The sequence below is a fragment of the Hevea brasiliensis genome, chromosome 4 (assembly GCF_030052815.1).
Source record: "Hevea brasiliensis isolate MT/VB/25A 57/8 chromosome 4, ASM3005281v1, whole genome shotgun sequence".
In the NCBI taxonomy this organism is placed as follows: domain Eukaryota; kingdom Viridiplantae; phylum Streptophyta; class Magnoliopsida; order Malpighiales; family Euphorbiaceae; genus Hevea; species Hevea brasiliensis.
Window position 1 is genome coordinate 11537527 of NC_079496.1, and position 27226 is coordinate 11564752.

Genomic DNA, 27226 nt, shown 5'->3' on the forward strand with positions numbered 1-27226 from the left:
TAATTTAAAAATTTTATATTATATTTTAAAATTAAAATATTATAATATTATAATTATATAAATTTTAAAACAATTATCAAAATTTGTCTCATCTGATAAAGTTACCGCATTAATAACTTTTTGTACGATTTTTGACTTGTACCATTAAATTAATGGTGTGACATTTCAACATAAAAATTATGATTTGTTTTTTTAAATGCTAAATTGCATTAAATAGCCTCATGGTCAACTCATTACAAGCTGAGATGTTAAACACTTGAGTAGAAAGAAAGTATAATATGAAAACTAGCAACAAGTTCAGTTTAAAACTAGATCAACCAAAAACTAAACTCAGCCCACAAACATACTCTTTCCAACCTACAACCCTAGGGTTATAGAAAAGACATGTGAAACTATAAAACACCTTGCCATCTGCCACCCATTTTGCTGACCACTGGAAGAACCGAGCAAGACTGGAGACCCAACCAGCAACCCTGCAATACAAGATGTGTCCATAGGCACCCAATTTCACACAACCAAACCATCAACCAGAGTAGACCTCCCAAATCTTCTCAAAAACATGAAGCTTAACTCCATGCCACGACAGGGTGCTGCCGCAGAGCTCAAGGCACTTGTAAGCCAAATGGGAAGGCCTTCCCAGCTGTAGTGAATAAGCAGATTCCGGAGATGCTAAATAGCTAGATCTAGAGAAGCCCTATCAATCGCATGGAGCAAACCCACTTGAACTGAACCATTACCCACCTTTGGCTCTAAGAACCCAACTTCTTGCAGACAGAAAAGATACCTCTATAACTCCCTAGCATTGTCGTCTAGTCTCTTCCCATTGCTTCAGCTAAAGGACAAATAACTTAGTACACAAAGGTCTTCAAACAAAGGCCCTCACACTGAAGCACAGACCATCATGCAAGAAAAAAAACACACCAAACTCAAAAGCATATACTACCTGACCCAGTTGAGAGAGGGCGTTCCCACAAAACTAGGCCAGAGACCAAAATCAAAGGCTTCCCCTTGTCGAAAGGCAGGGAAAACTAACAAGAAATGACTCAGCGAGTCCGAGAGAATCAAACTTAAAATAAGAGAAAATTTCTCTCTCTTCAAATAAGAGAGTCACTTCAATAGGGTTTTTCCATAAAAATTGCGATTTTTACACTAAAAGTGTGTGTAAAAAAAATGAAAAAAAATTAAAAGAATGGAGTGTCTTTTTCTATTGACAGTGTCGCGGTTTAAGAGGATAAAAACAAATTCAATCTTAGTTAAAAAAAAAAAAATTATTGTGTCCCAATAAATTTTAATTTACTTGATTTTCAGGGAAGTCTTGAATTTAAATATTAGTTATACTCAATTATATTTAAAAAATAAGGTGACATTTAGCGATAAAATTTATATATTAAAATAAAGTATTAATTTAAATCTAATATGTTAGTGTTGAAATATATTTATTTTTTATTTTTATTAAGTAGGATTTGATTCTATTGAAAATACTTTAAAATTATTTATTTTAAATCTATTATATTAATATGAGGGAGCACACCTTTAAAATTTTTCGAGAAATAAATTTAATATCGGTGAGAGAAAATTGATCTAAAAATATTTTTGATAATAAATTAAAAAAATAATTCAATTGTTAAAATTCCTATACATTAAAGTAATGCCTATTGAATTATTAACCTACAACAAAATTGGAGAATTTAACTCACAATAAACTTTGTTAAGTAGAAAATTTGGAATCTAAATTCCTGTATTCATGAGTTAAATACTTGATTATTAAATTTAATAATATATAAAAAATAAAATAATTAATAATTATTTTAATTGATTGAGTCCCATAAGGCATAAGAAATTAAAATATGAATCCACTAGAGAACTGCTTTAAAAAAGAAAAAAAAAAAAAAAATCCACCAGTGAACTTAGTAGAACTAGCTAATTATGAAGACCAAAAGAGTTAGGAGAAAGAGAATTGCTTAATATTGTGACTTTTTCCATTTAAGGAGTCTCAATCTTAGTTTAGTCTTAGGGAACGCATATGAGTTGGAGCAGTTGAAGAAAAATAGTAGAAATGGAAATTATTGTTGCAGCCTTTGGTCATCGTCAAGCAGCACTCATCCTTTCATTTCATGCTTCACAAATAATTTTTCAATTCTTTGTCATTATTTAATGCATCACCAAGAGTTGAAATTGTGAACCTCTTAAAATTCAAAACTAATCAACAAACAAAAAATAATTGAAAAAGAGCATTCCCTCAATTTTTTTTTATTATAACATTAAAATTTCGAAAGGTAGAGTCAGAAAAATATTTTTTTGGGATCAACTTTATATAGAAAATTAATTTGAAAAAGTGTTAAATATATTATCATCTATCATAAAGTTTTGTTTAGCAATATTAATTATTTTAGTAACGGTTAATTATTTTAATATTATTTTACTAGTTATTAAATATTAATTATTAGTGATTAGTTATTTATATATATATAGTGATTTAAAGTAAAAATATTCGATAAAAATAACTGTTAAATATAAGAAATAGTGATATTATTTTATTAATTTTTATCAATCTTTAAAAGTTAAGAGGGACAATATTTCATGAATAACTTTTTTAATCTCTAAATATCAGTATAAATACTAAATATTATCTTAAAAATTATTGTTGAAAGTCTATTTATCTATTTGAGATTGAGATTGAGATTGAGAGTGAAATTTTTTTTTTAACAGAACCCCTTTTTAGATACTAAAAAGATCAATTAAAAAATATTTTATTATCTTAAAATTTCAAAATAAAATACATTAAATTTAAATTAAAATTGAATGATATTTAGAAATATTTAAAATAATATTTTTTAAATAATAGCTCAAAAAAAAATAAAAATAAAACGGAGGGCATCCTTAAGGAAAAAAAATGGAAGGCAAAAAATTATTCGTAAGTTTGAAGCGAGATATAAATTATGCATAGAAATTGAATAGATTTGACGTATCTAAATGGATGATATTAATTGGTGAAACGAAAATTAAAAACCTAGCACATTCAAGCGTAACATCACATAACGGCCCACAACGTAGCTTAATAACATTTCAAAGATTCATTAATGAGTCCAATTGCACATTTGGTACGCTAGCAGACTTTCTTTTCCCTCGTCAAGAAGCAAAGGAATTAGATTTAATTTACTTTATTTTAATATTAAGTCATCAATAAATATTTTTATTTATAAATTTCATATTTCAGATATTTATAACTGAGTGCAAGAAATTTTATCATTTCATATTAATTTTAAATCATCAGACTAGCCTCGTAAATCCAACTTAAACTTACATTATTAAGTGAAAAAAATTAAAGTAGATATATTGTGAATTAAAATAAAATCAAAGAGCTCGAAAGCTTTTCCCAGACATAAGGACTAGCATAAGAAACCTTGTTAGCTTATCTAAATACTCAATGCAGTGATATGTCCAATTTCTAAAAGAATTGTTATATGATTTCTTCTAATTTAAAAGGGCTTTGCTGTGAGAGATAATACTGCGAATAGACGTGGCCATGCTAATAGTAAAAGGCAGGCCAACTTGGGCTAAAAGTCCAGCAAAATGTTTGAACTTCGGCCCGGCCTGAGAATGTTATAGAACTTTACACTTTTGGTGCTCCGTCTGTCATGTTTGAAAATGGTAGCTGCTTGTGACGTTAACTTATGATGTTGCCTTCGCCTAACCTGTGCACAACGGCTATTTTATTTAAATATTTTTCAATGGACAAAATTGTCCCCACATTTTCAACGGGAGGAGCGGGAGCGGCATTTGCGATTAGGAGGACGGTGGATGCTGGGGGTCCACATGTTTCCCTTGAATAGAGGAATTTATTTTTTAGATTTAAAAAATTAAATATAAAGTATATTATTTTTTAAATTTCATTAATTTTATTATCATCATATTGAAATTAAAGTTTTAAATTACTTTTGCATTCATGTTATTGATTAGAAATCTAATGCATATATATTTTTTTCTCATTATTGAAGTTATTATAAGAAATTTCATTTTCAAAGCTATAAATTTTAGTTTTATTTATTAATCTTAAATGGTATTTTAAAATGATTTTCAAAAATTGTTTTAATAAATTATTTTTGTTAAATTAATTCTTATTATTCCTTAACTAAAAATTTGTATGCTTAATAGCACAGAATTGAAGAATGTGACTTTCAAATGTATTTTTTTTAATTAAAAAATTCTAAGTCTAAAAATCTTAATTTTTAAGGATTTAATCTTTAACATTGGCCAATAAAAAAATTATTTTATTTTTTCAAAATAAAAAATTGTTTTGATAAACCATAAAATTATTGGTTGCTATTTGTATTTATGCAATGGCTATTTTCTTTGAATTTTACTATAAGATCTTATTTTTGTAATTAAAATGGCAATGATGAGTAATAGTGGGAAATTATGCTTGAATTTCTCGAATAATTAATATTAGTAATTCTCAATTTATACATTGAATAATATCAAATTTTGAAATCCTTAAAAATTAAATTCTAAACCAATGACCATTCAATTAACATTTGAATATTGAAATATTAATTAAATAATTTTTATCAGATTATTTTAACTTTTTTTTTAAATAAGCTCCTAATCATCATCATCATCATCTTATATATAATTGATTTATGGACACGATTAGTGGCACTATTGTCATTTCAACAAAGTTGTAATTTTAAACAAGGATCTCTTTTCCCAACGGTCATCAGTTCACCCTCTCAACAAAACGTTCCTCGCCTCTTCCCTCTCTGCCCACCATTTGAAACTCTCTTTCTGTCTCTCTTTCTCTCTATCGTACGCACTCGTAGTCTCTCGCCTTTTACTCTTGAACAGAAGACAAAGAAAAGGAACCAACAAGCAAAAGAAACCATGAAATCAACTACAGAAAGTAGCGAGAATCGTTTCGTGGGAAGGATATCAACATCTTCCATTCGTAATTTGCTTCCCAGATCCATCTCCTCCAAGCGCAGGTCTACCTCCAACCCTAAATTTCCCAAACTTTTCAGCTCCGAAAACACGCCTCCGCCGGATCCAAACGTTCAATTCAAAGATCCTGCGCTCTCACCTTCCATCCCCAAAATATCGCTCTCCAAGTCCTTTACCTCGCACAATGACGCTGCCAGATCTGATGCTTCTTCCCTTCAAGACCCACCGCTCAAGGTATTTCTCTTCAGTGTAGTTATCTTGTTAATATTACTTCTGGAGTTGTTGTTCAAACTGTTGAATTTGCAGAGAGATGTTTCCATATTGAACAGTCAGAGTGAAACACCAGCAAGTTTGGATCCGCCTGTGAAGGTTTGCCTCGCGATTCTGTGTTTTTCTTTTTCTTATTTTGATTTTAGTTTATTTGAAGTTAATTTTAGTTCCCTGAAGCTATTTTTTATTATTATAATAATTTCATGATAAAGGTTGTGGTGAGAGTTAGACCTGTAAATGATCACGAAAGAGAGGATGGAGTGGCAGTGGGGAAGGTTTCCTCCAATTCATTATCCGTTGCTAATCGAAAATTTACATTTGATTCGGTTCTTGACCCCAATTCAAACCAGGTACAAGTTTCTCTCTGTGTATTTTATTTTAATTTGAGCACAACTTCGTTTAAATTGGTTGTTTTTTACTATAAAAATTAACCCCTTGAGAAAAAGAAATGAAGATATTAATATGATTTAAAATATTTGTCTGGATTTTAGTTAGGGAATAGCCTTGGAAATAAAGATTAATCTGGTCATCTCCATTTTTCCAATGGTTTTCTTTGTTTAAAAGCTAGAAGAAAACTAAGAAATCAGAAACCTGTTTGTGCTTTCCCTTTAGATTGTTTGAGTTTCTCAGAAAACAAATGCTGGCTTTATTTTTTAAAAATTTTTTATTTAGTTGGATTCGTAAGAAGGGGCGCTCCATGTTGCATGCTAGTGAAGTATCTTCAAGTAGTTTGTGTTATTTGGCAAATTTGTTCTCTTTTGCTCGTGAGAAAATTGCTAAAGAAGAAAATTTGAATCATACTTCGTATTTAATCATAACTTGGAACTAGAATAGGTGAATGCTTTTACATTGTGGAAAGGGAATCTGATTTGTTAGCTGTTGAACTGTGTGTGCCAGGAAGACGTCTTTCAGTTAGTTGGTATCCCTTTGGTCAAAAGTGCGTTAGCAGGTTATAATACTTCAATCTTGTCATATGGACAGGTAAATATGATTCTTTATAAGTTGTTTGCAAAGCTAAAGATCTATTTCCTCCTGGTATATGTTTGTATTCATATTTAAATGAATTTCTTGCATTCTCATCAGACTGGAAGTGGAAAGACCTACACAATGTGGGGTCCACCAAGTGCAATGGTTGAGGATCTCTCACCCAACAGTCACCAGGGTATCGTTCCTCGCATCTTCCAGATGCTATTCTCAGAAATTCAAAGAGTATGTTTTGCGCTCTAATTTTATAAAAATTAACTCTGGTGATATGATGTTCATCTTTATATTCCCTTTGACTAACCTATATCTTATGTAGGAGCAAGAGAACTCGGAAGGGAAGCAGATAAATTATCAGTGCAGATGTTCTTTTCTTGAGGTTTGCATGTTCCAAGAACTCATGACAATTATATCGGCATTTGCAAGTCTTTCAATGTGTTCTTATTAATTCATTTATAATTGCAGATATACAATGATCAAATTGGGGACTTGCTCGATCCCGTGCAAAGAAATCTTGAGGTGGATATGTCTTGCCTTCAGATTTTCCTTCTTTTTTCAATAATTGCTTTTGTACTGCCTTTCTTTTCCTTCTTTTTTCTTCCTAGTTTGTAAAGTGGTTTTTATAAAAATTGTTGCAGATAAGGGATGATCCTAAGAATGGACTGCATGTTGAGAATTTGACCGAGGAGTATGTGAGTAGCTATGAGGATGTAACTCAAATATTGATCAAGGTAGGCAGGGAACAATATTTATTATTGTCATTCTTATGGGAACCTTGTGAGACTTCTTTTCAGCCAGCATTTTTTTTTGTTTGAAAACATAAATTTTCTGCTATACTCAGTCATTGCGGTTTTCCTTTTGCCTTTGATATATTAAAAATTTTGCATATATGATGCCAGGGGCTTTCAAGTAGAAAAGTCGGAGCAACAAGCATAAATTCTAAGAGCTCCAGATCCCACATTGTGTTTACGTTCATCATTGAGTCCTGGTGCAAGGTATCATTTGAACTGCTGGTTTGCAGCATAATTGATGCTGATCATGACCAAAGATTTTCAATTTACCAAAGATTTTCAATTTTATCTTCTTTTGGAATTCAGGTGTTGCTGTTGTTATATGCTTGTTACTAAGTGAGATTTTCTCTTAGCATATATGTCATTTCTTGCTGAATGGCTTACATATGCTAAATGCATTTCATAGTATGTTACGCAGATTATAATGATGTTATTTTGGATTTGGTATAACCTTATTGTAGCATCCCAGCATTGCCGTAGTTATATGCTTGGTTCTTGTAGTTTTTATTGGTTGTCACTTACATGTGTTCATTAACTCGTATGACAGGGAACCTCATCAAAATGTTTCAGTAGTTCAAAAATTAGCAGAATCAGTCTTGTTGATCTTGCTGGACTGGATAGAAGTAAACCTGATGATGATGCGGGTAGACAATTAGTAAGGGAAGGAAAAAATGTCAAGAAGTCCCTATCACACCTTGGGTATGATGCCATCACCTAAAATGGATGCCTTCCAAAAATTTTACAACAGAATGGGAAATAAACAATTTATATTACCCCAATAAGGTTCAATTTTTGTTGTCACAGTGACCCCAATAAGGTTCAATTTTTGTTGTCACAGTTATATTCCACTCTTGTGCATGATTGTTATTATCCCTAAATGTAATCTTCCTAGAAGCCACAAACTAGATAGATAACATGAGAGTGTTAATCAGCTGCTACACTACTAATAGAAATAATTAGGTTTAACTACTGCACTTTGGTAATTGTTGTTTTGTTCCACTGATGCAGAAAATTGGTGAATGCTCTTGCAAAAGGAGCACAACCTGGGAAATTTGAAGTTGCAGCGTATAAAGGATCTTGTTTAACACATTTGCTACAAGAATCTCTTGGTGGCAATGCAAAACTCACAGTTATATGCAACATCTCTCCGGATAATAGGTAAAACTGCAGAATGCTATTTGCTTGTTTTTTGAGAGTTAAAGAGGTTGCTCTTGGTTTTACCATTGTTCTATATCATATGAATGACTTGGTTAATTTACTTAGTCTCTTTGTCATCAGTTGATTCATTTGTGACATAGGGAGCTGAGAAGATTTTTTTTTTTTTCATTCTACTGAAAATGTGATTCTGACACAAGTATTGTGCTTGTTGGACACAGACATAGTTGTGAGACATTGAGGACACTCAGATTTGGGCAGCGAGTTAAAGCCATACAAAATGAGCCAGTAATTAATGAAATATCTGAGGATGATGTTAATGACTTGAGTGATCAGATTCGCCAATTAAAGGTAAATCCTTTCCTTTGGTAGTTTTTCGTCTTCTTTCAGTTTCACTCTTAAAGTCACCAAAGGATTCAATTATTAAATGAGCATCATCCCCATTCACAGGAAGAACTTATAAGAGCAAAATCAGATGCACATAATTCAGTTGGGAATAAAAATGGATACTTTAAAGGGCGGAATGCACGTGAAAGCTTGAACCACTTGAGAGTAAGCCTTAATCGCTCTTTGATGTTACCCAATATTGATAATGATTCTGACAATGAAGTGAATGTTGATGAGGATGATGTGAAAGAACTACATCATCAGCTTAATAAATTGAAAAGTTCTTATGGGGAGGACTCGAAAGATCTATCTGACAATAGAAACTCTAGTCACTTTTCTTCTTTAGACGAGAGTTTTGAGACAGATTTGATGAGTGAAGAAGAAGTAAATGGTCCAGACGAAATTCAAACTGAAGAACTTAATTTGGAGAAGCATGAAGAGGACATCATTGCGTCAGAAGATGACCTTTTAAGTACCCATAATACCTTAAAGGCGACTGATCCATCAGTTAGAAGTAGCATATCTATCAGTTTATGTCGTCAGTCTCCAGTTCTCCAGGAGCCAACGTTGTCCGAGTCTCCTAGAATTGGAAATACTAGGAAAAGTATGGCCATTTCTTCATCAGCATTTTCAGCTAGTCAGAACAATGTATCGCAGAGTGCGAAGTCAGATGTGTTGTTCCAGTCACATGGGCAGAGTGAGCACAATCGTTCATCTTTGCGTTCAAGCAAGATGTTTCCAGGCCCCACTGAGTCCTTGGCTGCTAGCCTTCAAAGAGGCTTGCAGATTATTGACCAGCACCAGCGGAAATCAGCATTAAACAGATCTTCAGTTGCCTTCTCCTTTGAGCACTTGGCACTGAAACCCTGTCCAGAAGTTGATGCAACCAATTCTTCTGTTCAAAAGCTAGCGGAAGAAGCACCATTATCTGGACCATCCACTTCTTTACTATGTGCATCTTGTCAGCTAAAGATCAATGATAATTCTAATGAGGTTCAAGATAGCCTGAAGGCATGGATTTTAGCAGTCAATGAAGCAAGAAATCCTAACAAACTGTCAGATGAGGCGGCTAATGTATGTTTTCCTCTTTATTTCAGCTGAGTGCCATAAGTTCTATGCTTGCATCATTTGATTTATTTGTTTTTTTGTTTTCAATTCTCAGGGTGAAGGCAATGGTTTGGCAGAAGCCCATAAGAGAGAGAAGGAACTTGAAAATATCTGCAAGGATCAAGCAGCTAAAATTGAGGAGCTAAATCGCCTGGTAATAATTCTTATAACCCCAGTAGATTTGGTAACCTCGCCACTCACTCAGATTTTACGTTATTGACAACCTGAATTTCTGCAGGTAGAGCAATACAAACTCAAGAAAGAACATTCCATCATGGATCATGATCTGGAAGGCGATGGTCTTTGTCTTGAGGGCTCAAAGAATCAAATAATACTATTTGAGGAATCCAAAAATGAAGAGGTTAGTAAGTGATTTCATTCGTGGCAGCATGGCCTATTGTAGATTTAATTATCAATTTTTTTTTTCATTTGTTTCTATTGAATTGTGTGCAGCCCCCAGATCTCATAAAGGAAAAATGTGAAATGAAGGAAGTTCAGGAAGAGAATACATGTTTTGATGTGAAGGAGAAGGAAGCACTTCTTTTGGAAATTCAAAGTTTAAGGACCCAGTTGAAATCATTTATCGATGCTTCTGCAAACAGATCCATTGATAAACTGAGATCTTCTTTGTTAGCACAATCCATTCAGTTACGCAAAAGTATAGATGCTCAATGTGGTAATGGGCAAGAACTTGAGAAGGAAAGACAGAGATGGACAGAAATGGAGAGTGAATGGATTTCTATAACTGATGACCTGAGGATTGATCTTGAATCCAGTCGTCGGCGCACAGAGAAGGTAGAGATGGAATTGAGATCAGAAAAAAGGAGTAATGAGGAGTTGGATGATGCACTTAGTAGGGCTGTCCTTGGCCATGCTAGAATGGTTGAACACTATGCTGAACTACAAGAGAAACATAATGATTTAGTTGGAAAGCACCGTGCAATCATGGAGGGAATAGCAGAATTCAAAAGGGCAGCAGCAAAGGCAGGAAACAAAGGTGGCGCTCGCTTTGCCAAATCACTTGCAGCGGAGCTTTCTGCCTTGAGGGTGGAGAGGGAAAAGGAGAGAGAATTCTTAAAGAAGGAGAACAAGAGTCTCAAAATCCAGCTTAGAGACACTGCAGAAGCTGTTCATGCTGCAGGAGAACTCCTTGTTAGACTCAGAGAAGCTGAGCATGCTGCCTCAGTTGCAGAGGTAACTTAAATTATTAACATTGCGATAATTCTACTTTAGACTTGCGCAAAAATCAATGTTGATAGTTCGAGAGCTCTCTGATTTTCCTTTTCTGCTTCCTGATTTTGTCATCCATGCAGGAAAAATTTACCGAGGTTCAAAAAGACAATGAGAAATTAAAGAAGCAAATGGAGAAATTAAAAAGAAAACACAAGATGGAGATGATCACCATGAAACAGTATTTAGCAGAAAGCAAATTACCAGAATCTGCATTGCAGCCATTATACCGGGAAGATTCTGAAATAACCCACAACACAGTTACTGATGATGATCAGGCATGGAGGGCGGAATTTGGAGCAATATATCAGGAGCATTACTGAGTCATTCAAGAACTTCATTTCCCCATTATTGAGAATATGTGGCTGAAAGGATCCTACTTGGGTCCAAGCTATACTTACCGAATACATTATTTATTTATTTTATTATTTTTTTTAAATTGTTTCATTGTATTATGATCTTGTATTTTTTTATTACTCTAGTTCACGTTTGTACCATTTTGCAATATTATATAGCACGGTTCCATTGCCTTGTGATCCTAGAAATTTTCACAGCAGCCATAACAAATCCTTTGTTTAAACAGTTTCAAAATCAATCATTAGCAAGATTCCATACTGTGATCGCATTTAATACACTAGTTATTATTTGCAATAATTTGTGAGACTTGAAATATTATTATTTTATGTTTGATTGAAAAAAAAAAATTATTATGACCCTAGTTAAGGGTGAGCATTCGGTCGGTTCGGTTCTGAACCGAACCGAACTGAACCAAAATAACTGATAACCGAAAATCTCATAAATTGTAAACCGAACCGAACAGTTTATTGGAGAAAAATCGAACCGAACCGAACCAATCATTATCGGTTCAGGTCGGTTAGATTAATGAAAAACTGAAATTTCAATTTTTTTCAAATGCCAAACCTGCTTGACCTGGAAATTGCATATTTGCATTTGTTCACACTTTATGGTATACAATTCATATAAAATCAATTGTGTAGCATCAAATAAACTATCAATTTAATAAAATGTCACTATGCCAAATAAACCATAAAATAAATAAAAGTATAAAACCACTAAACTAAATTATCCAAGCATCAAATGCCAAACCATAAAACAAAACATAATTGAAATAAAAGCTAAAATAACCACAACCATACTCTAAATATAATCCAGTTCAGTTATTATTAAAATCCATAAAACAACATAATAATAAAATACCAAATCTCCAACAAGATAAAAGCTAAATACAGTCCATATTAAAATCCATCAAATAACAACAGAATTAAACATATTATTAAAATCCATCAAATCTCCAATAATTTGATTTTGAGCAGTCCAACCAAATCCAAAAACATCCTCAAATGAAGAGGCAACAGGCAATAGCTTTGGGAACCTACACAAACAAAATAATAAAAAAAAAGACAATTGATATATAATAATTAATGAAAGCATAAAATAATGTAAAACTTTAAACAATCAAACTTACATCTAAGAGTTAAGGGTAGGGGTTGAACAACTTGATCCCCCTAATTGAGTTAGGCCAACACTTGGCAGTACTAAAAATTGAATTATATAATGGGAAAAAAAATCAATCCATATTGAAATAAAAATATTAAAAGATAAAAATTATCTAAATACATGTATTTATTACATACCCTCTTCAAACTTTTCAAGTTCTTCTAAATCTTCCTCAATATTTATTGGACAATTTGAGGAACGTGTCCAATCTTGTGCACATATCAAAGCTTCCACAATTCTGGGAGTTAAAGAACTCCTAAAGGGATCTAGTACTCTCCCACCAGTACTAAAAGCATTCTCTGATGCAACAGTTAAAACTGGGACTGCCAATATATCTCTTGCCATTTTTCCAAGGATAGGAAATCTCTCAGAATTGATTTTCCACCATTTTAAGAGATCAAAATCTTCCTTGTCCTCTTGAATTGCCTCATTGAGATACACTTCCAACTCTGTTTTTGAATCTAAACCTCCATTTTTTTCTAACTTTTGCTTCCTGTAGTGATGCTTCAAGTACAATTTGGGCTTTAGATTTATTGTACTACCACTACCACTTGAGAGCTGTGAGCTAGTGTTATCACTTGTTTGCTCACAATCAGTTTGATACATTTTCTTATACTCATTAAATAAGTCAATCAAAGATGACTTCACCTTCTGGAACAACTGCTCACCATTTTCTTCACCATGCATTTGGCAAAATTGAAACTCCATACATTCAAATTTATCACAAGGGTCAAGAACTTAAGCAAAATAAATCAATTTATTCATTTTATCTATATCCCCCCAGTACTTGTCAAATTTTTTCTTCATTCTGTCCCCCATATTTTTCACCTCAATAGTAGTACTATCCACCCATTGATTTAAAATAAAAGCCAAGTCACTTATCTCACCAAAAAACATGTTAGATATGATATACCAAGAACCAGAAATACGCAAAGTAAGCTCATAAAAATGAGATAACATTTCAGCCATTTTCCTACATTCAGACCAATCATGAAAATCAGGCACTCCATTCTCTCCCAATTCAAGCCTAAACATAGGTTCTTGTGACTCATACCTCTCGAATGCCCTTTCATATTTTTGAGCTATATTCAACATCAAGTAAGTTGAATTCCACCTAGTTGACACATCTAAACACAAAGAAGACTTGCCATCAATTTTTTTATATTCAACACACTCCTTAAACTTTTTCAACCTAGCTGGAGAACTCCTAATGTATCTCACTGCATTCCTTACTTTCAGCACTGACTCACCAACATCTTTTAAGCCATCCATGACAACCAAATTAACTATGTGTGCCATACACCTCATATGAAGGTAATCAGAATTAGAAACAGTGACACCCCAATTTGCAAGCTTTTTTTTCAAATAAGAACTGGCTATATCATTTGAACTAGCATTGTCAACTGTAATGGTGAATATCTTCTCTAGCCCCCACTCTAGCAAACAAGTTTCAATAGCTCTACCAATTGCATCACCTTTATGACTTGTAATAGGACAAAAATTAATGATTTTCTTATGTAACTTCTAATCATTATCAATGAAATGAGCAGTGATACACATATAATTAATTCATTGTAATGATGTCCATGTATCCGTAGTAAGACTCACCCTTTGACAATTTCTCTTCAAATAAGACTTCAATTTTGACCTCTCCTCAACATACGCTAAATAACAATCTCGTGAAATAGTCCAACGAGAGGGAATCTTAAACTTGGGACATATAGCTCTCATAAATTTTCAAAATCCCTCACCTTCTACAAATTTAAATATCAACTCATCAATGATAATCATGGAAACAAGAGCCTCCCTAATTGCATTTTCATCATATTTCCAAGTAGTAAGTGTGCCTACTTCACCCTCTACATTGTTTGAATTTGGTTGCAAATCCAATAGTGCTTGCCTAGTCTCAATGGCATGTGGATGCTTTTTGCAAATATTCATATGATTCCTAAGTGCAGTGGTTCCATTTCTCTTGGGATCACAACAAAATTCTTTATTACAATAATTACACTTGCCTTTGGTGTCACCATTATCAGTTTTAAACTTGGTGAAGTGATCCCAAACTGTAGACCTTGGCATGACTGGCTTTCTTTTCACTTTTGATTTTGAACTTGTTGCAGTTTCTTGTTCACTTTGATTGGAATCAGTTGTATTTGTTGGATCATTTTGCCCGCTAGAACTAGAATCCATGTTCAGCTGCTACAAGAGTACACAAATAATTAACATTAGAACTCTAATCAATATTATTGTGGAGCACAAGCTACCATAGAAAGAGCAATTTCAATTCACATTAATAATATAAATTATTAGTATATGTAATTTATTAATAAATTTCATATATATCAATGGCTGATTTATAATTTCTTTTAATAAGTATTAAGAATTTAGGTTTTCATAAAGAACAAAATTTGATTCATAGCCAGCTTTTACCCCAAAATAAGCAACTTTTTATAAACATTGCTTCTGTCAAAAGCATTAAATGCAAGAAAGTGACCAAATTGAGGAATAATCAGTTAATTATAACATTCAGCTATAATAAGCAAGAGACAGTTAGTAGTTAGACACTCATCATAGCAAGCTGCAGAAGTTAACTTTGAGTTATGAGATTGAGAAGTCCATAAAATAAAATTAAGCCCTTGAGAACCCATCCATTCCTTCAACCAATGCCCAGTGTTGTTTTTTGAAACCTCAATGCGATTTTTAAGTTTTCGAAACACATATCCCCACCCCTGAGAGCCCACTATAATCACACCCAAGGACCTGAAATTGAAAAAAGCCCACTACACTCGTCTCTTAGAAGAAAAAAAAAAATATATTGAGGATAGTTTTATTTTTCTAAAATAAAATACTTTTCAAAATAATAATATATTTATAATTATGAACTCCTAGATAAAAATCATCTTTTTTATTTTTCTTTCCACTTTTTTTCCCCTTTGAGAAGCAAAAATAGAGCTCAATAGTTAAGCAACATATGATGAAAAATAAATCAACAGATAAAAATGCAAACTCAACAAACAATCTTTATCATAGCAGACAGTGCAAGAAAAAAAAAAACATGAGTTAATCAAATTCATTTTTTAGTGTTGCAGTTATGAATGTGTTAGTATGAAAGACAAAAGAAAAATTGGAGGTGATGCTGCAATATTTATATGCAAACTTAGACGCTGCAATATTTATATACAAACTTATGTAAGGTTATCTGGCAATTTGGTGAAGATAACTAACAGTCCAACCTCTAAAAGAAGCAACGCGCACTCAGAAAACCAATCCTATGAACGAGTCCTAATAGCCACTATTACCCAAAAATCCTAGCAAAGAAAACCAATAATACCAACTTGACTTAAAAATTAAACGAAAAACCACCAAATTAAATAGATAACGAAACCTATTTTTGATTAACATGTAAGAAATTGAATACACAATTCCCCTTATCCTTTGGCTGCATGATCATTTTGTAAATGTCATGTTGAGAAAAGGGGAATAGATTAATGGCATTCAAGCTTAACATAAAAATTAGGATACAGGAGAAAATCATTTTAAGAGATGAATGCTCACCTCGAATGAAGATTGAAGAAGATGCACACCACACACAAGCAAGGAAGAAGAGAGACGAAGAGGAAGCTTGGGATTTTAGTTTTAGGAGGGAGAAAAGTTGAGCGGCGGCAGACGGCAGTAGGCAAATGGAAAGAAAGGTTAGAGATTTTAGTTTTAGTTTTAGGTTACAGAAGTAATTATGGGCTAGGCTAGGTTGTGTGAAAGGGTTGGGCTTAAATCAATAAAGGCCTGTGTTGATTTCGATTTTATTGGGTTCTTCGGTTATAACCGATAACCGAACCGAAATAACTGATAACCAAAAATTTTTAAAAGTATTAACCGAACTGGATCGATTAAACCGATTAACTGAACCGAACCACTAATTTCGGTTCGGTTTGGTTCGGTTAATCGGTTTAACCCGTAAACTGCTCACCCCTAACCCTAGTAAAGCTTAAAGAAGTGAGCATGCAAGAGTCCTAGCAACTAACGGCTTGAGGTCATTGCGGGCAACCAACTCCCCCATATATTTTTGTTTGTTTAGAGGTAAGTAAAATTTGATTATAAAAAAATCAATTAGATCATATTAATTTAGAAATTCAATTTTTTTTTTAAATGTGGTTCATTTCAGTTTTTTGTTTTAAGAAATTTGATATATTCAATTTGTTTCAATTTTTTAAAATAAAATTAGTAGAATTAAATTGAATTAAATATTTTTTTAATTAATTATTATTATATCTTACATTAGGTTCAAAATGAGTTTAAAATAAATATAAAAAAAAAACACAAAATGAGGCTAAATAAATAAATTAAACCGTTTCAATTTGATTCAATTCAATTTAATTTTCTCCTTAAGTTTATATAATTTGACTTGACCCATTAAAATTTTAATTTTTTTTAATTAAATCAAATAACCGATTTTAACTCAAATTTATCAACATGAACATATAGGAGGCAATGTATATAAATAGAAAAGAAAATAAATATAAAAATCGCAATATCATAATTTTTAATAAAAATATATTACCATAATAATATTAATAAATCAAAATAACAACAACAATCCACCCGATTATAAGAATGTTAATTCTTGAAATTAAAATACAAATTATCGAGTTTTTTTTCCTTAGTTTATAATTAAAGAGAAAATAAAAATAATTTTTTTTTTCATTTTTAGAAAAATAAGACGGTAATTGCCCCTTCTCTATAAAGAGTTTCTATGATTACTTTATTTCAATAAAGTAAAATTTAATTTATTAATAATTATTATTAGACTAATTATTAAAATTTAATATAAAATATACCAAATGTAAATAAAGTAAATTAAAATTAAAATAATCATAGAAGACAATTTTGCCACAGTTTGTGCCTATTGAATCCATCTCATGTAAATAGATATTCATCGCGTTCAACGCCAAGGTAAAAAAAAAATAAAATAAAATAAAATAAAAAAATAAAAATTCTATAAAATTTGCATCATTTGGGCTTGGTTTTGGACAAACAGTGGATGGGCCCAAAACAGTTAGGTTTGGAAGATGAGAAAACGGCACCGTATGAGAAAACAATGAAGAGACATAGGGAAAGAAACAGAACGCAAAGACACTGTACTTTTTGTTTTGGATATTTCATAGGACGACAGTGTCAGCGGGAGGGATAGGGATGGCAATGGCTGATTCTCCAAACACCAACGCTGATTCCGATCTTGTAGATACCAATCAGAATCCTAACCCTAATTCTTCAAATGCGTTAGTTCCTGAGTCTAGCTCTCCTGCTGTTTGCCTCTTCCGCTTCGCAGGCGACTCCGCTGGTGGCGCCTTTATGGGCTCCATCTTCGGCTACGGTCTTCCCTCTCATCCTCGTTATATATATAATTTCTATGTCTTTATATAAAGTTATTGACCTTAATTTTGCCTAATTGGGATTTTGATGAAATTATTGGACGTTCAATGCAGTAGATTTATTCCGGTTGATGATTAACCCTTTAGAAAACAATTTTTGTGTGTGTTTAGCTATGGTTGAGTGGAACGGCTGAATTTTGCTTCCTTAGGGTAGGAATGACGTTTAAATCACCCGTAATTTGACTTTGAAATGATTTTCGTAGTTTGAAAGCCTGGTATTTGAGATGTGCGTACGGTCTAGGATTTTGTAATGCCTGTATGCCCATTCTTCTAACACCCGGATGTTTATAAAAGTGATGTTGTTATTTTCAATTTATGGCCTACTCTAAGTTGGAGTTTAGTATACTTGAGCTTTGGTGATTTGAATGAAGTATTAAGCAGTTGTTACTTGATATGGGGTTGTAACAATAGTTTTAGGATTGAAAATTGAAACGAAAAATGTGTTGCATTCATCATATGAGGAATTATTTTGGAAATAAATAATAACTGGATGTATGATAACTTTGATGCCCATGTAATTTCCAAGGGCCATTTTGTACTTTTGGCACTACTTACCTTTATAATGTGAACTAAATATCTTGTATATGAACATTCTAGTGCCTTTTGGTGAGAGAGAGAGAGAGAGTGAGAGAGAGCCTTTGAAATTAGGCTAAGACATTGATCATCATTGCATCACTGATGGTGCAAATGTTATACGTGTGACATGCTGCATGATGTTAGTACTTCTATAGAAGTTTTGCATGCCAATTTTGAGGTAGTCATAGAGAGAAGGTAATGCATATGGAACATATAAGTGATCTGTATATGCATTGATATTTGTGTTTGAGTTCATGACTTGTTGAGGCTGAGCACTTAGGATATGATGACCCAGGGAAAGCAGAGGGGGGCATAAAAATTTTGAGTTTTGTTTGTTTTTGGTACAAAAAATTTTGAGGTTTTATTGGTAAATCTCGTATTTTTATTGATTTCAGTTGTTTAATTCATGCCTGTTAGTTTCTAAGGAATATCCAGAAGTAGGATTCTACTCTTTTTGAATATTACTGTACTAATATTTGAGATGGTGTTGGTAGGATAAGCCTATTATTCTGGAATTGTACATCCTTGTAGGTTCTTGATCATCTATTATTATCAAAGGATAGCCAGCTGGAAGCTGTATGTAGAAATAAATTATTTAAATATTATGACCATGCTAACATGAAAATGCTCCGTTATTTTTCAGTATTTCACATTCCAATTGAAAACCATTGTTCTGTATGGATTGTTAGGGGATGTCCCATGTCCTGATATGAACCTGCTTGATATGAATACTTTTCCAGGTTCTGGATTGATTAAAAAGAAAGGCTTTAAAGGATCCTTTGTGGAGGCAGGATCTTATGCCAAGGTTCGAAATATGGAAATTTCCTTAAATCTTATTCATTGACAACAAATTATTTACTTCATGTGGTGTTTTAAATACAACTCAACTCAGTTCAACTAAGCCTTCATCCAAAAAATTTGGGGTCAGCTATATGGATTCGCTTTCTCCATTCTAAACGATTTTGGATTAAATCCTAAAAAATGTGTAATGCATCTAGGTCATGTTGTACTACTCTCCTTCAAGTTAATTTAGGTCTACCCTTTTTTTTCTTTCTATACTCTATCCTAATGTGCTCTACTTGTCTAACTGGAGCGTCCGTATGTCTACGCTTCACATGACCAAACTACCTCAATCTCCCTTCTCTCAATTTATCCTCGATTGGCACCACTCCTACCTTTTCTCTAATACTCTCATTACGGACTTTATCTAGTCTAGTATGGCCACTCATGCACTTTAACATTCTCATCTCTGCAACTCTTATCTTAGATGCATACGACTCATTCAGTGTTCAATACTCACTACTATATAACATAGCCGGTCGTATGGCTGTACGGTAAAATTTTCCTTTCAACTTATTAGGAATCTTGGGATCACATAAAACTCCTGTAGCACGTCTCCACTTCAACCATCCGACTTTAATCCTATGACTAACATCGTCCTCACATCCCCTATCTACTTGAAGGACTGAGCCGAGATATTTAAAGTGATTACTTTGGGACAGTACTCCATCCAAACTAACTCCTTTCCTATTACCAGTTTGACCTTTACTGAACTTGCAATACATGTATTCTGTTTTTGTTCTACTTAACTTAAAACCTTTTGACTCTATAGTACTTCTCCAAAGCTCTAGTTTTCTATTGACTCCTTCTTGCGTCTCATCTATCAGAACAATATCATCCGCAAGCATCATGCACCAAGAAATACTCTCTTGTATGTGTTTCGTCAATTCATCTAAAACTAATGTAAAAAGGTAAGGGCTTATAGTTGATCCTTGGTGTAATCTAATTAAGATCGGAAAATCTCGTGTCCCCTCTCACTGTGCGCACATACAAGTGTTGAAAGATATGTATAAAGGAACAAATAGGGTGTTCCGGTACACTGTGTGACACTTATAGTTCGAGCAACTCTGTATGTCTCCCTTATTTTTAAAAATCGGTACTAACATACTCCTCCATTCATCAGACATTTTCTTTGAGTTTAGAATCTTATTAAATAATTTAGTTAACAATGCCACTCCCATATCTCCCAAACATTTCCACACTTCAATTGGTATTCCATCGGGTCCACAGGCTTTACCCACTTTCATTTTCTTAAGTGCTTCATTTACTTCTAAAGATCTAATCCTTCTAGTATAATTCACATTCTTTTCTATTGTTCTATAGACTATATTCACACTATTACCATTTTGACTATTATTAAAGAGATCATTAAAATAATTTCTCCATCTTTCTTTAATGTTCTCATTTTTCACTAACATTTTTCCTTCTTTATCCTTAATGCATTTAACTTGATTGAGATCTTGACATTTCTTTTCTCTCCTTCTTGCTAATCTATAAATATCTTTCTCCCTTTCTTTAGTTCAAAGTTTCTCATATAAATTTTCAAAGGCCTGTGCTCTTGTTTGACTGACTGCCTTTCTTGCCTATTTCTTTGCTATCTTGTACTGTTCATATTTAGGTAATTTTTTATACCATTCCCTTTTTCTCTTCACTGCCTTTTGTACTTCCTCATTCCACCACCATCTCTCTTTTGAGGGTGTTTCGTGTCCTTTAGACTCTCCAAGTACTTTTCTAGCTACTTCTCTAATCTTTAATGCCATCTGTATCCACGTATCATTGGTCTCTATATCCAGCGTCCATGCTTTGGACTCGAGAAGCTCATTTTTGAACTTCACTTGCTTTACTCCTTTGAACTCGCATCACTTTGTTCGAGCTATACTATTTCTTCTGACCTTACTTGAATTGTTCCTAAACTTAACATCCAATACCACTAACCGATGTTGACTTGTTAAAGTCTCTCCTGGAATGACATTGCAATCCTTGCATAGAACTCTATTTGTCTTCCTGGTTAAGAGGAATCCGATTTGACTTCTATTTTGCCCACTTTTGAAAGTCACTAAATGTAACTCTCTTTTTATAAAGTAGGTATTTGCTAGTATTAGGTCGTACGCCATAGCAAAATACAGGATACTTTTTCCCTCTTCATTTTGACTGCCAAAACCAAAACCCCAATGAACATTCTCATAATCTTACCTATTACTTCCTACATGTCTATTCAAATCTCCATCAATGAAAACATTTTTTTCATTCGGTATACTTTGCATTAAATAATCCATATCTTACCAAAACCTTTGTTTACTCTCACTGTCTAGTCCTATTTGTGAGGCATAAGTACTAACTACATTTATTGTTTTTCCTTCTAGTACTAGCTTTACTAGTATAATTCTATCTCCTACTCTTTTCACAGCTATTACAGCGTCTTTCAATGTCCTGTCTATGATTATGCCCACTCCGTTCTTGTTTCTCTCATTTCCGGTAAATCACAGTTTATATCTTGAATGACTCACTTCCTTGCTTTTCTCTCCTACCCATTTAGTCTCCTGAATGCAAGAAAAATTCACCCTTCTCCTTTCCAAGGTATCCACAAGCTTCATTAATTTTCTTGTAAGTGATTCAACATTCTAAGTACCAACTCTGATCCTCCTCCTATCCTATTCCTTCCTAATTGGTCTCCTTCTATGATATCTTTTATTGTTTTCTATGTCTATTTTGTGTTCTGTTCTACTATCTGTTCTACTATCTATCCTATGGACTAACTTCTTTACCCACACCCATCCATGATGTGGGAACCCTTGCTTACTTGGGTGCCGGCATGACGCGTCGCTTTCGGTGAACGCTCTACACCCTTGCATATTTCTCACTACACTTGAGCTCTGATGTAGCATTTCGTAAGTAGATAACGCCCCAACGTTTATATCATTTGAATCCATATCATAAGGTGTAACGAAATTTTAACGCTGGTTGTCACCTACCGCAACCCTCCTCTTTATCCGAGCTTGGGACCGGTTAAGCGCAAATTACTCAGGCGGAGTTTCACGTGGTGTTTTAAATAATGGGAAAAAAGTTTTACCAATTGACTGTTTAGTCATAGTTTTCTAACATATTTATACATGCTGATTTTCCACCAGGTGGTGATGAAAGGTACAACTAGCTTTGATATCATTGTAATTTTTCACTGAGCATTGTTGTGAACATTGTTCCTAGCTACTATCATATTCTCTTGTCATCTTTTTGAGGTAGTAAAAGAAAAAACCTTTAATGTGTCATTGTCTACAACAGACATTTGCAGTCCTGTCCGGAGTGCACAGTTTGGTTGTCTGCTTTTTGAAGAGGTTGCGAGGGAAAGATGATGGTATGAAATATTAGCTGTGGAGCTGGTTCTTTGGCATCCCTCATATGCTTATATTTTTAACTATTCTTTCTTTCTTTCTTTTTTTCTCTGTAGTCATCAATGCTGGAGTAGCAGGATGTTGCACTGGTCTTGCTTTAAGTTTTCCAGGTATTTATTTTAATACTGCCCAACCTCCCAAAACATAGTTCTTAAGTGAAGCAGTGCTGCTACTGAAGAAACTTTCTGTAATATTCCAAATTTCTTCATGTTAGTGTAATTACTAAACTTTCTATACCTGTCTTGTTTATTACTAATTCCAACTATAGAAGGGTTGTTGGTGTGGTTTTTGTTCATCTATATGACTATTTTGATTATCGTAATGCAGGAGCACCTCAGGCACTTCTGCAGAGCTGCCTAACTTTTGGGGCATTCTCGTTTATTATTGAAGGGCTTAACAAGCAGCAACCAGCACTGGCTCATTCATTTTCTATGAGACACAAATGCAGCTACCGTGGTGCATCTCATCCCTTGGCTCTTTTGAGTGACTACCATAATGCGCATCACCCCTTGGCTCTTCCTCTTTCTGTCCCTCTTCCAAATGAACTTAAAGTGGCCTTCTCTTTTTTCTGCAAGTCCTTGAAGAAACCCAGTATCAATTCTCCTACTGCTTCCTGATAAAAGATTGGAAGCATGATTAATCATGTTTGGTTTAACATTTTGTAGATTGTTGGTGTGGTGACATTTTACCATTTTGTAGATTTGTAATTCAGATTTCAAAACTTACCGGAGCTTGAATGATAAAATGGTTCCTTCTATTCGTATGTATTTTCATTTTTGGCATGACATTTCTTATATGCTTTCATTTAACTGAGCTATATATGAATGCAACGTGTTCCTGTGGTGTGCTTGATCCTTTGTTTGCTTGACAGGCAGCTGAAGCAACTCAGAAACTAAGGCCATGGTCGAAAGAGAGTTATTTTATTATTGTTATGGGCATGTGTATCCGTTAATATTTCTTCTCTACTTAGTTTAACAGAGCCTGCTCATTTGTGAATGGGGTCACAGGTTGATGTTTCGAAGAAAAATTTGCTTTATTTTGAATAATGAGCTGCACAACGGCTTTCTTATTTCTTTTACTACCTCAATGTGCTCTGCATATAGACAGGTATTTTTATAACTAATTAAACATTCCCAATTGAAAAGGATTAAAAAAAAAAAATCTTCTGAAAATTGGAGATTGGACCCTCGGAAATGGAGGTAGTGGAAAAAAGTACATGCTCATCCATATAGTTTGTTTGAGCACTCAAAATCAAGATTAAGAAGATTGGTAATGCGTTCAAACAATTTCAATGCTAGTAAGATTAATAATATGGTTAATGAGATGCATTTAATTAAATAATTCATAATGTAAAATGTTGCTGTTATTTCTGTTTGGCAGTTATTATTCAAATCTCACTTGGTTCCATGCATGAACAGAAAGGAATCAGTAAAAACCAAATTCTACTTTGCAAATTAAAGCATCTGAACCTTCATTTTCTAAATTATTGCAAGACATGCATTCTCAATTCTATAACGAGTCAGGGAGTACAACATTTCAGTTTTATTTCATTATTTTGCACATAATATTTAAAAATAAAAATTATGACAATTAAATTCTTTTTGAACTTTATAACAAAATTATTCAATGAGCACTTGTAAGCTTCTTATCTTGCTTGCTTTCATCACTAGCTAGAAGAATGGCGATTGTAGAAATCTGTCAAGTAGGCCAATGCTTCCGAGTTATTGTTGCATATCTTCCACAGTGATGTAACCTTACCTCTGGAGACAGTACCCCAATCCTCACAGTTTTGAATGAAGTCTAAGAGCTTCTGGTAGAATGAGTCATAATTCATCACAATAAAAGGGACTGGAAGCTCTGATCCAATCCTTTCTAGCTGCATCAGGGCTAAAATCTCGAAGATCTCATCTAGAGTTCCGATTCCACCAGGGAGAGCAACTACTGCAGTCCTCTCAGAACTACAGTTCCTAACTGCAGCATCCACTAACCCATGCTTTCTCGCAGAGAAAAACCTACATTGTATTCAAAATGGCTCATGCAGTTGCGATGGCTCAGAAGATATATTGGTACAAATGTCCACCAGTTGCAATATTTACCTGCATGTAAGATAAGTTTCCGATGGTAGGTGAGGATGAAAATTTGAGGCTGTCCATTCACCAGCTTCTTTTGCTATCTTAAATCCACCAACAGGTTTTCCCGCTTCCAGGGCACCTTTAATAGAAGCATCCATTAGGCCTGGACCAGCTCCCGTCCATGAAGTACAGTCCAAAAGCTTAGCAACCTGCTGTCCACGAATTTTAAATGCACAAGACCCATGATTGAAGTCTCACCTACTAGAAAACTTAATATTTCATTTTTAAGTTTGCTTTGCTTTTCTTGGAAATACTTTCCACCCAATGCGTCCTCCATAAATTGAAATAGATTACATGGTACACAGGGTAAGAATTGAGACGAATATACTTGCCTCTCTACCCAACTCCCATGCTTTCCAGTAATGTGGATGATCTGGTCCCATTCTTGAAGAACCCAGATAGACAACTCCCCTTCCAAGTCTCTCTATGAGTTCATAGCATCGTTCTATCTCTTTTCTGATCTTCAAACATTAAAAATACAATTTTAAAGAATTTAATGATCTCAAATCAATGAACCGTCAGTAAATAAAAGAAAAAAAAAAGTACACACAGCACCAGATGGCAAGCACAAGCAAAAAATAACAATGCTTTCAAGATGAATCAACATATTACGTTTCAATGGATAGTAATCTTGCACTACATTAAACAACCACGAAAGGTAAAATATAAAGGCAGGCAAGACGTTATCTTATATTATAGCCATAAGATACACTATAGAAATCATGCTTTCCATGCATGTCTCAATTAATGAACTAAGGTTTCATCTGTTCTAGAGGAAATCAAAAACAAAGAAACAAAATCGAACTAAAATGTACAACATTATCCTTATAAGGTGGTATGCAGAAAGTAAAACGGTAGCTCCATTCAGTTCTTTTGAGAATAATAAGATAAGTTAAATTGAACAAAAAAATAAAGTAAGATTTCAAACAAGGACTTTTCTCAGTTAATTGCTTCCCCAAGATCCTTCCCCGATTGCAATTCCACCACAGATTTTAAGCAAGCTTGTAACATTAGCATGCGAACAATTGCCCAGCTGAAACACATACTACAGAATAGGAATTGGAAACTGAAACTTTAGATGTTGCTGAAAAAAATAATTTGAATGCTAGCTTCTTCAGAAAACTATACAAGAGAAACGTAGGCTGATGTTCGTTCAACCCCCCGGGTCAGTCCAAAAAATCAAGACTCCTATTGCCACAAAGCAGTGGCAATGTCCTCCACTTTTACAAGCATCATCTTTTCTGTTTCATAGACAAGTATTTCAGCAATCACATTACAATTAATGTCACCTTAATACTCATGTAATAATTCAAATTCCAGTACGAGCACTAGTTCTTTTGTCAAAAAGAGAACCTCTGCTTCCAAATTTTTGAGCATGAAACTGATCCAAATGATCCCTAATTCTTTTCGCTGTCTTAAACTGTTTATCAATTTCTATTGTTTCTCTTAACCATGATGAACTGCCCCACCATCATAAAGTATGTGATGAGTTTCTCATTCGGGTTTTCTTCCATTTAGAATCAACAAACTCAACATTATCAACACACGCACGCGCACACATACGAAGAAGAAGCAGCAGTTAAAGACCCTAAAAACATAAACAGTCATGAAGAACAAACAGAGATAACACAAAAGAAATTAGAAATTGCAAGAATCAAAAGAAAAAAGTCAAAAAAGAAAAGAAGAAAACAAAATATAGAAGAAAAAGAAACTAAAGTTACCTCGTTTGGGCTTGTTCTCTCATCACAGCCAATCAATTCACTCTTACTCAGCGAAATTCTCCTTGGGTAGGGCTTAAACTTTGAACACCTGATACTAACACTAAACCTTTCAATTTCATTGAAAGATGGAAACTTTTTACTCTTGTCATCAAAATTCCTCGCCAAAAAATGAGAAGCACGAGAACCCACTAACGGAAAACCCATTTTGGATCTTCAATATGTGTCAAGTACGGGTGTTTTTTAGCATTAATTGTCTTATATGAGGAGAAGGGAAACGTAATACAAAACAAAACGAAAAGAACAGAAATACATATATATATATATATATATATATATATATATATATATATATATATATATATATACTGTAAGAGAAAGAGAAAGAATGGAAAGTTAGCTACCACACTTGCAACTTGGGGTAGAATTCTGTGGAAGCTTTGTAGAGATAAGGGTCTGGGTTCCCATCTTGCTTGGTGCCATTGTTGAACAAAGTAATGCCTCGTTGATTGCAACAAAGTAATGATTCCTCGTTGATCGCAAGTGGTCTGAAAATTTCGATTTAAATTAGGGGTATATTTGTCTTTTTGTTGAGAGGCGAACTATTTGGAATATTGCTAAAACACCACCGTAGATTCTGGTTATCGGATAGATAAATCACAACCGTTGAATGTATAGACTGATTGATAAATTAAACGCTGTCGTTCCTCCGCATTTTCCACTGGCGTTTGTTGACCTCCTTGCCCGTGTTTTGAGAAGAAACGG

The 27226-nt window shown here is 33.7% G+C and overlaps 3 protein-coding genes across 3 annotated transcripts; 2 read left to right on the top strand and 1 right to left on the bottom strand.

The window, feature by feature from the left end:
• The first annotated feature begins 4674 nt into the window (after window positions 1-4674).
• LOC110665208 (kinesin-like protein KIN-12F) lies at window positions 4675-11393 on the top strand. The gene is made up of 17 exons (XM_021825232.2): window positions 4675-5172; window positions 5245-5307; window positions 5421-5558; window positions 6106-6189; window positions 6292-6417; window positions 6509-6568; window positions 6655-6708; window positions 6828-6920; window positions 7089-7184; window positions 7528-7679; window positions 7989-8138; window positions 8357-8486; window positions 8586-9596; window positions 9685-9783; window positions 9868-9990; window positions 10083-10823; window positions 10943-11393. The coding sequence occupies exons 1-17, from the start codon at window positions 4882-4884 to the stop codon at window positions 11180-11182; spliced, it is 3651 nt and encodes a 1216-aa protein (XP_021680924.2). The 5' UTR covers window positions 4675-4881; the 3' UTR covers window positions 11183-11393.
• Window positions 11394-17496: 6103 nt separating this feature from the next.
• On the top strand, window positions 17497-23393 carry LOC110665207 (chloroplastic import inner membrane translocase subunit TIM22-2). Its single transcript, XM_021825231.2, has 5 exons — window positions 17497-17748; window positions 19123-19187; window positions 22502-22574; window positions 22668-22721; window positions 22939-23393. The coding sequence occupies exons 1-5, from the start codon at window positions 17568-17570 to the stop codon at window positions 23226-23228; spliced, it is 663 nt and encodes a 220-aa protein (XP_021680923.1). The 5' UTR covers window positions 17497-17567; the 3' UTR covers window positions 23229-23393.
• A 664-nt stretch (window positions 23394-24057) lies between these two features.
• On the bottom strand, window positions 24058-27177 carry LOC110665203 (probable cytokinin riboside 5'-monophosphate phosphoribohydrolase LOGL10). The gene is made up of 4 exons (XM_021825229.2): window positions 26465-27177; window positions 25076-25204; window positions 24708-24892; window positions 24058-24623 (listed from the first exon to the last, which is right to left on the bottom strand). The coding sequence occupies exons 1-4, from the start codon at window positions 26666-26668 to the stop codon at window positions 24278-24280; spliced, it is 864 nt and encodes a 287-aa protein (XP_021680921.1). The 5' UTR covers window positions 26669-27177; the 3' UTR covers window positions 24058-24277.
• Window positions 27178-27226: the final 49 nt, after the last annotated feature.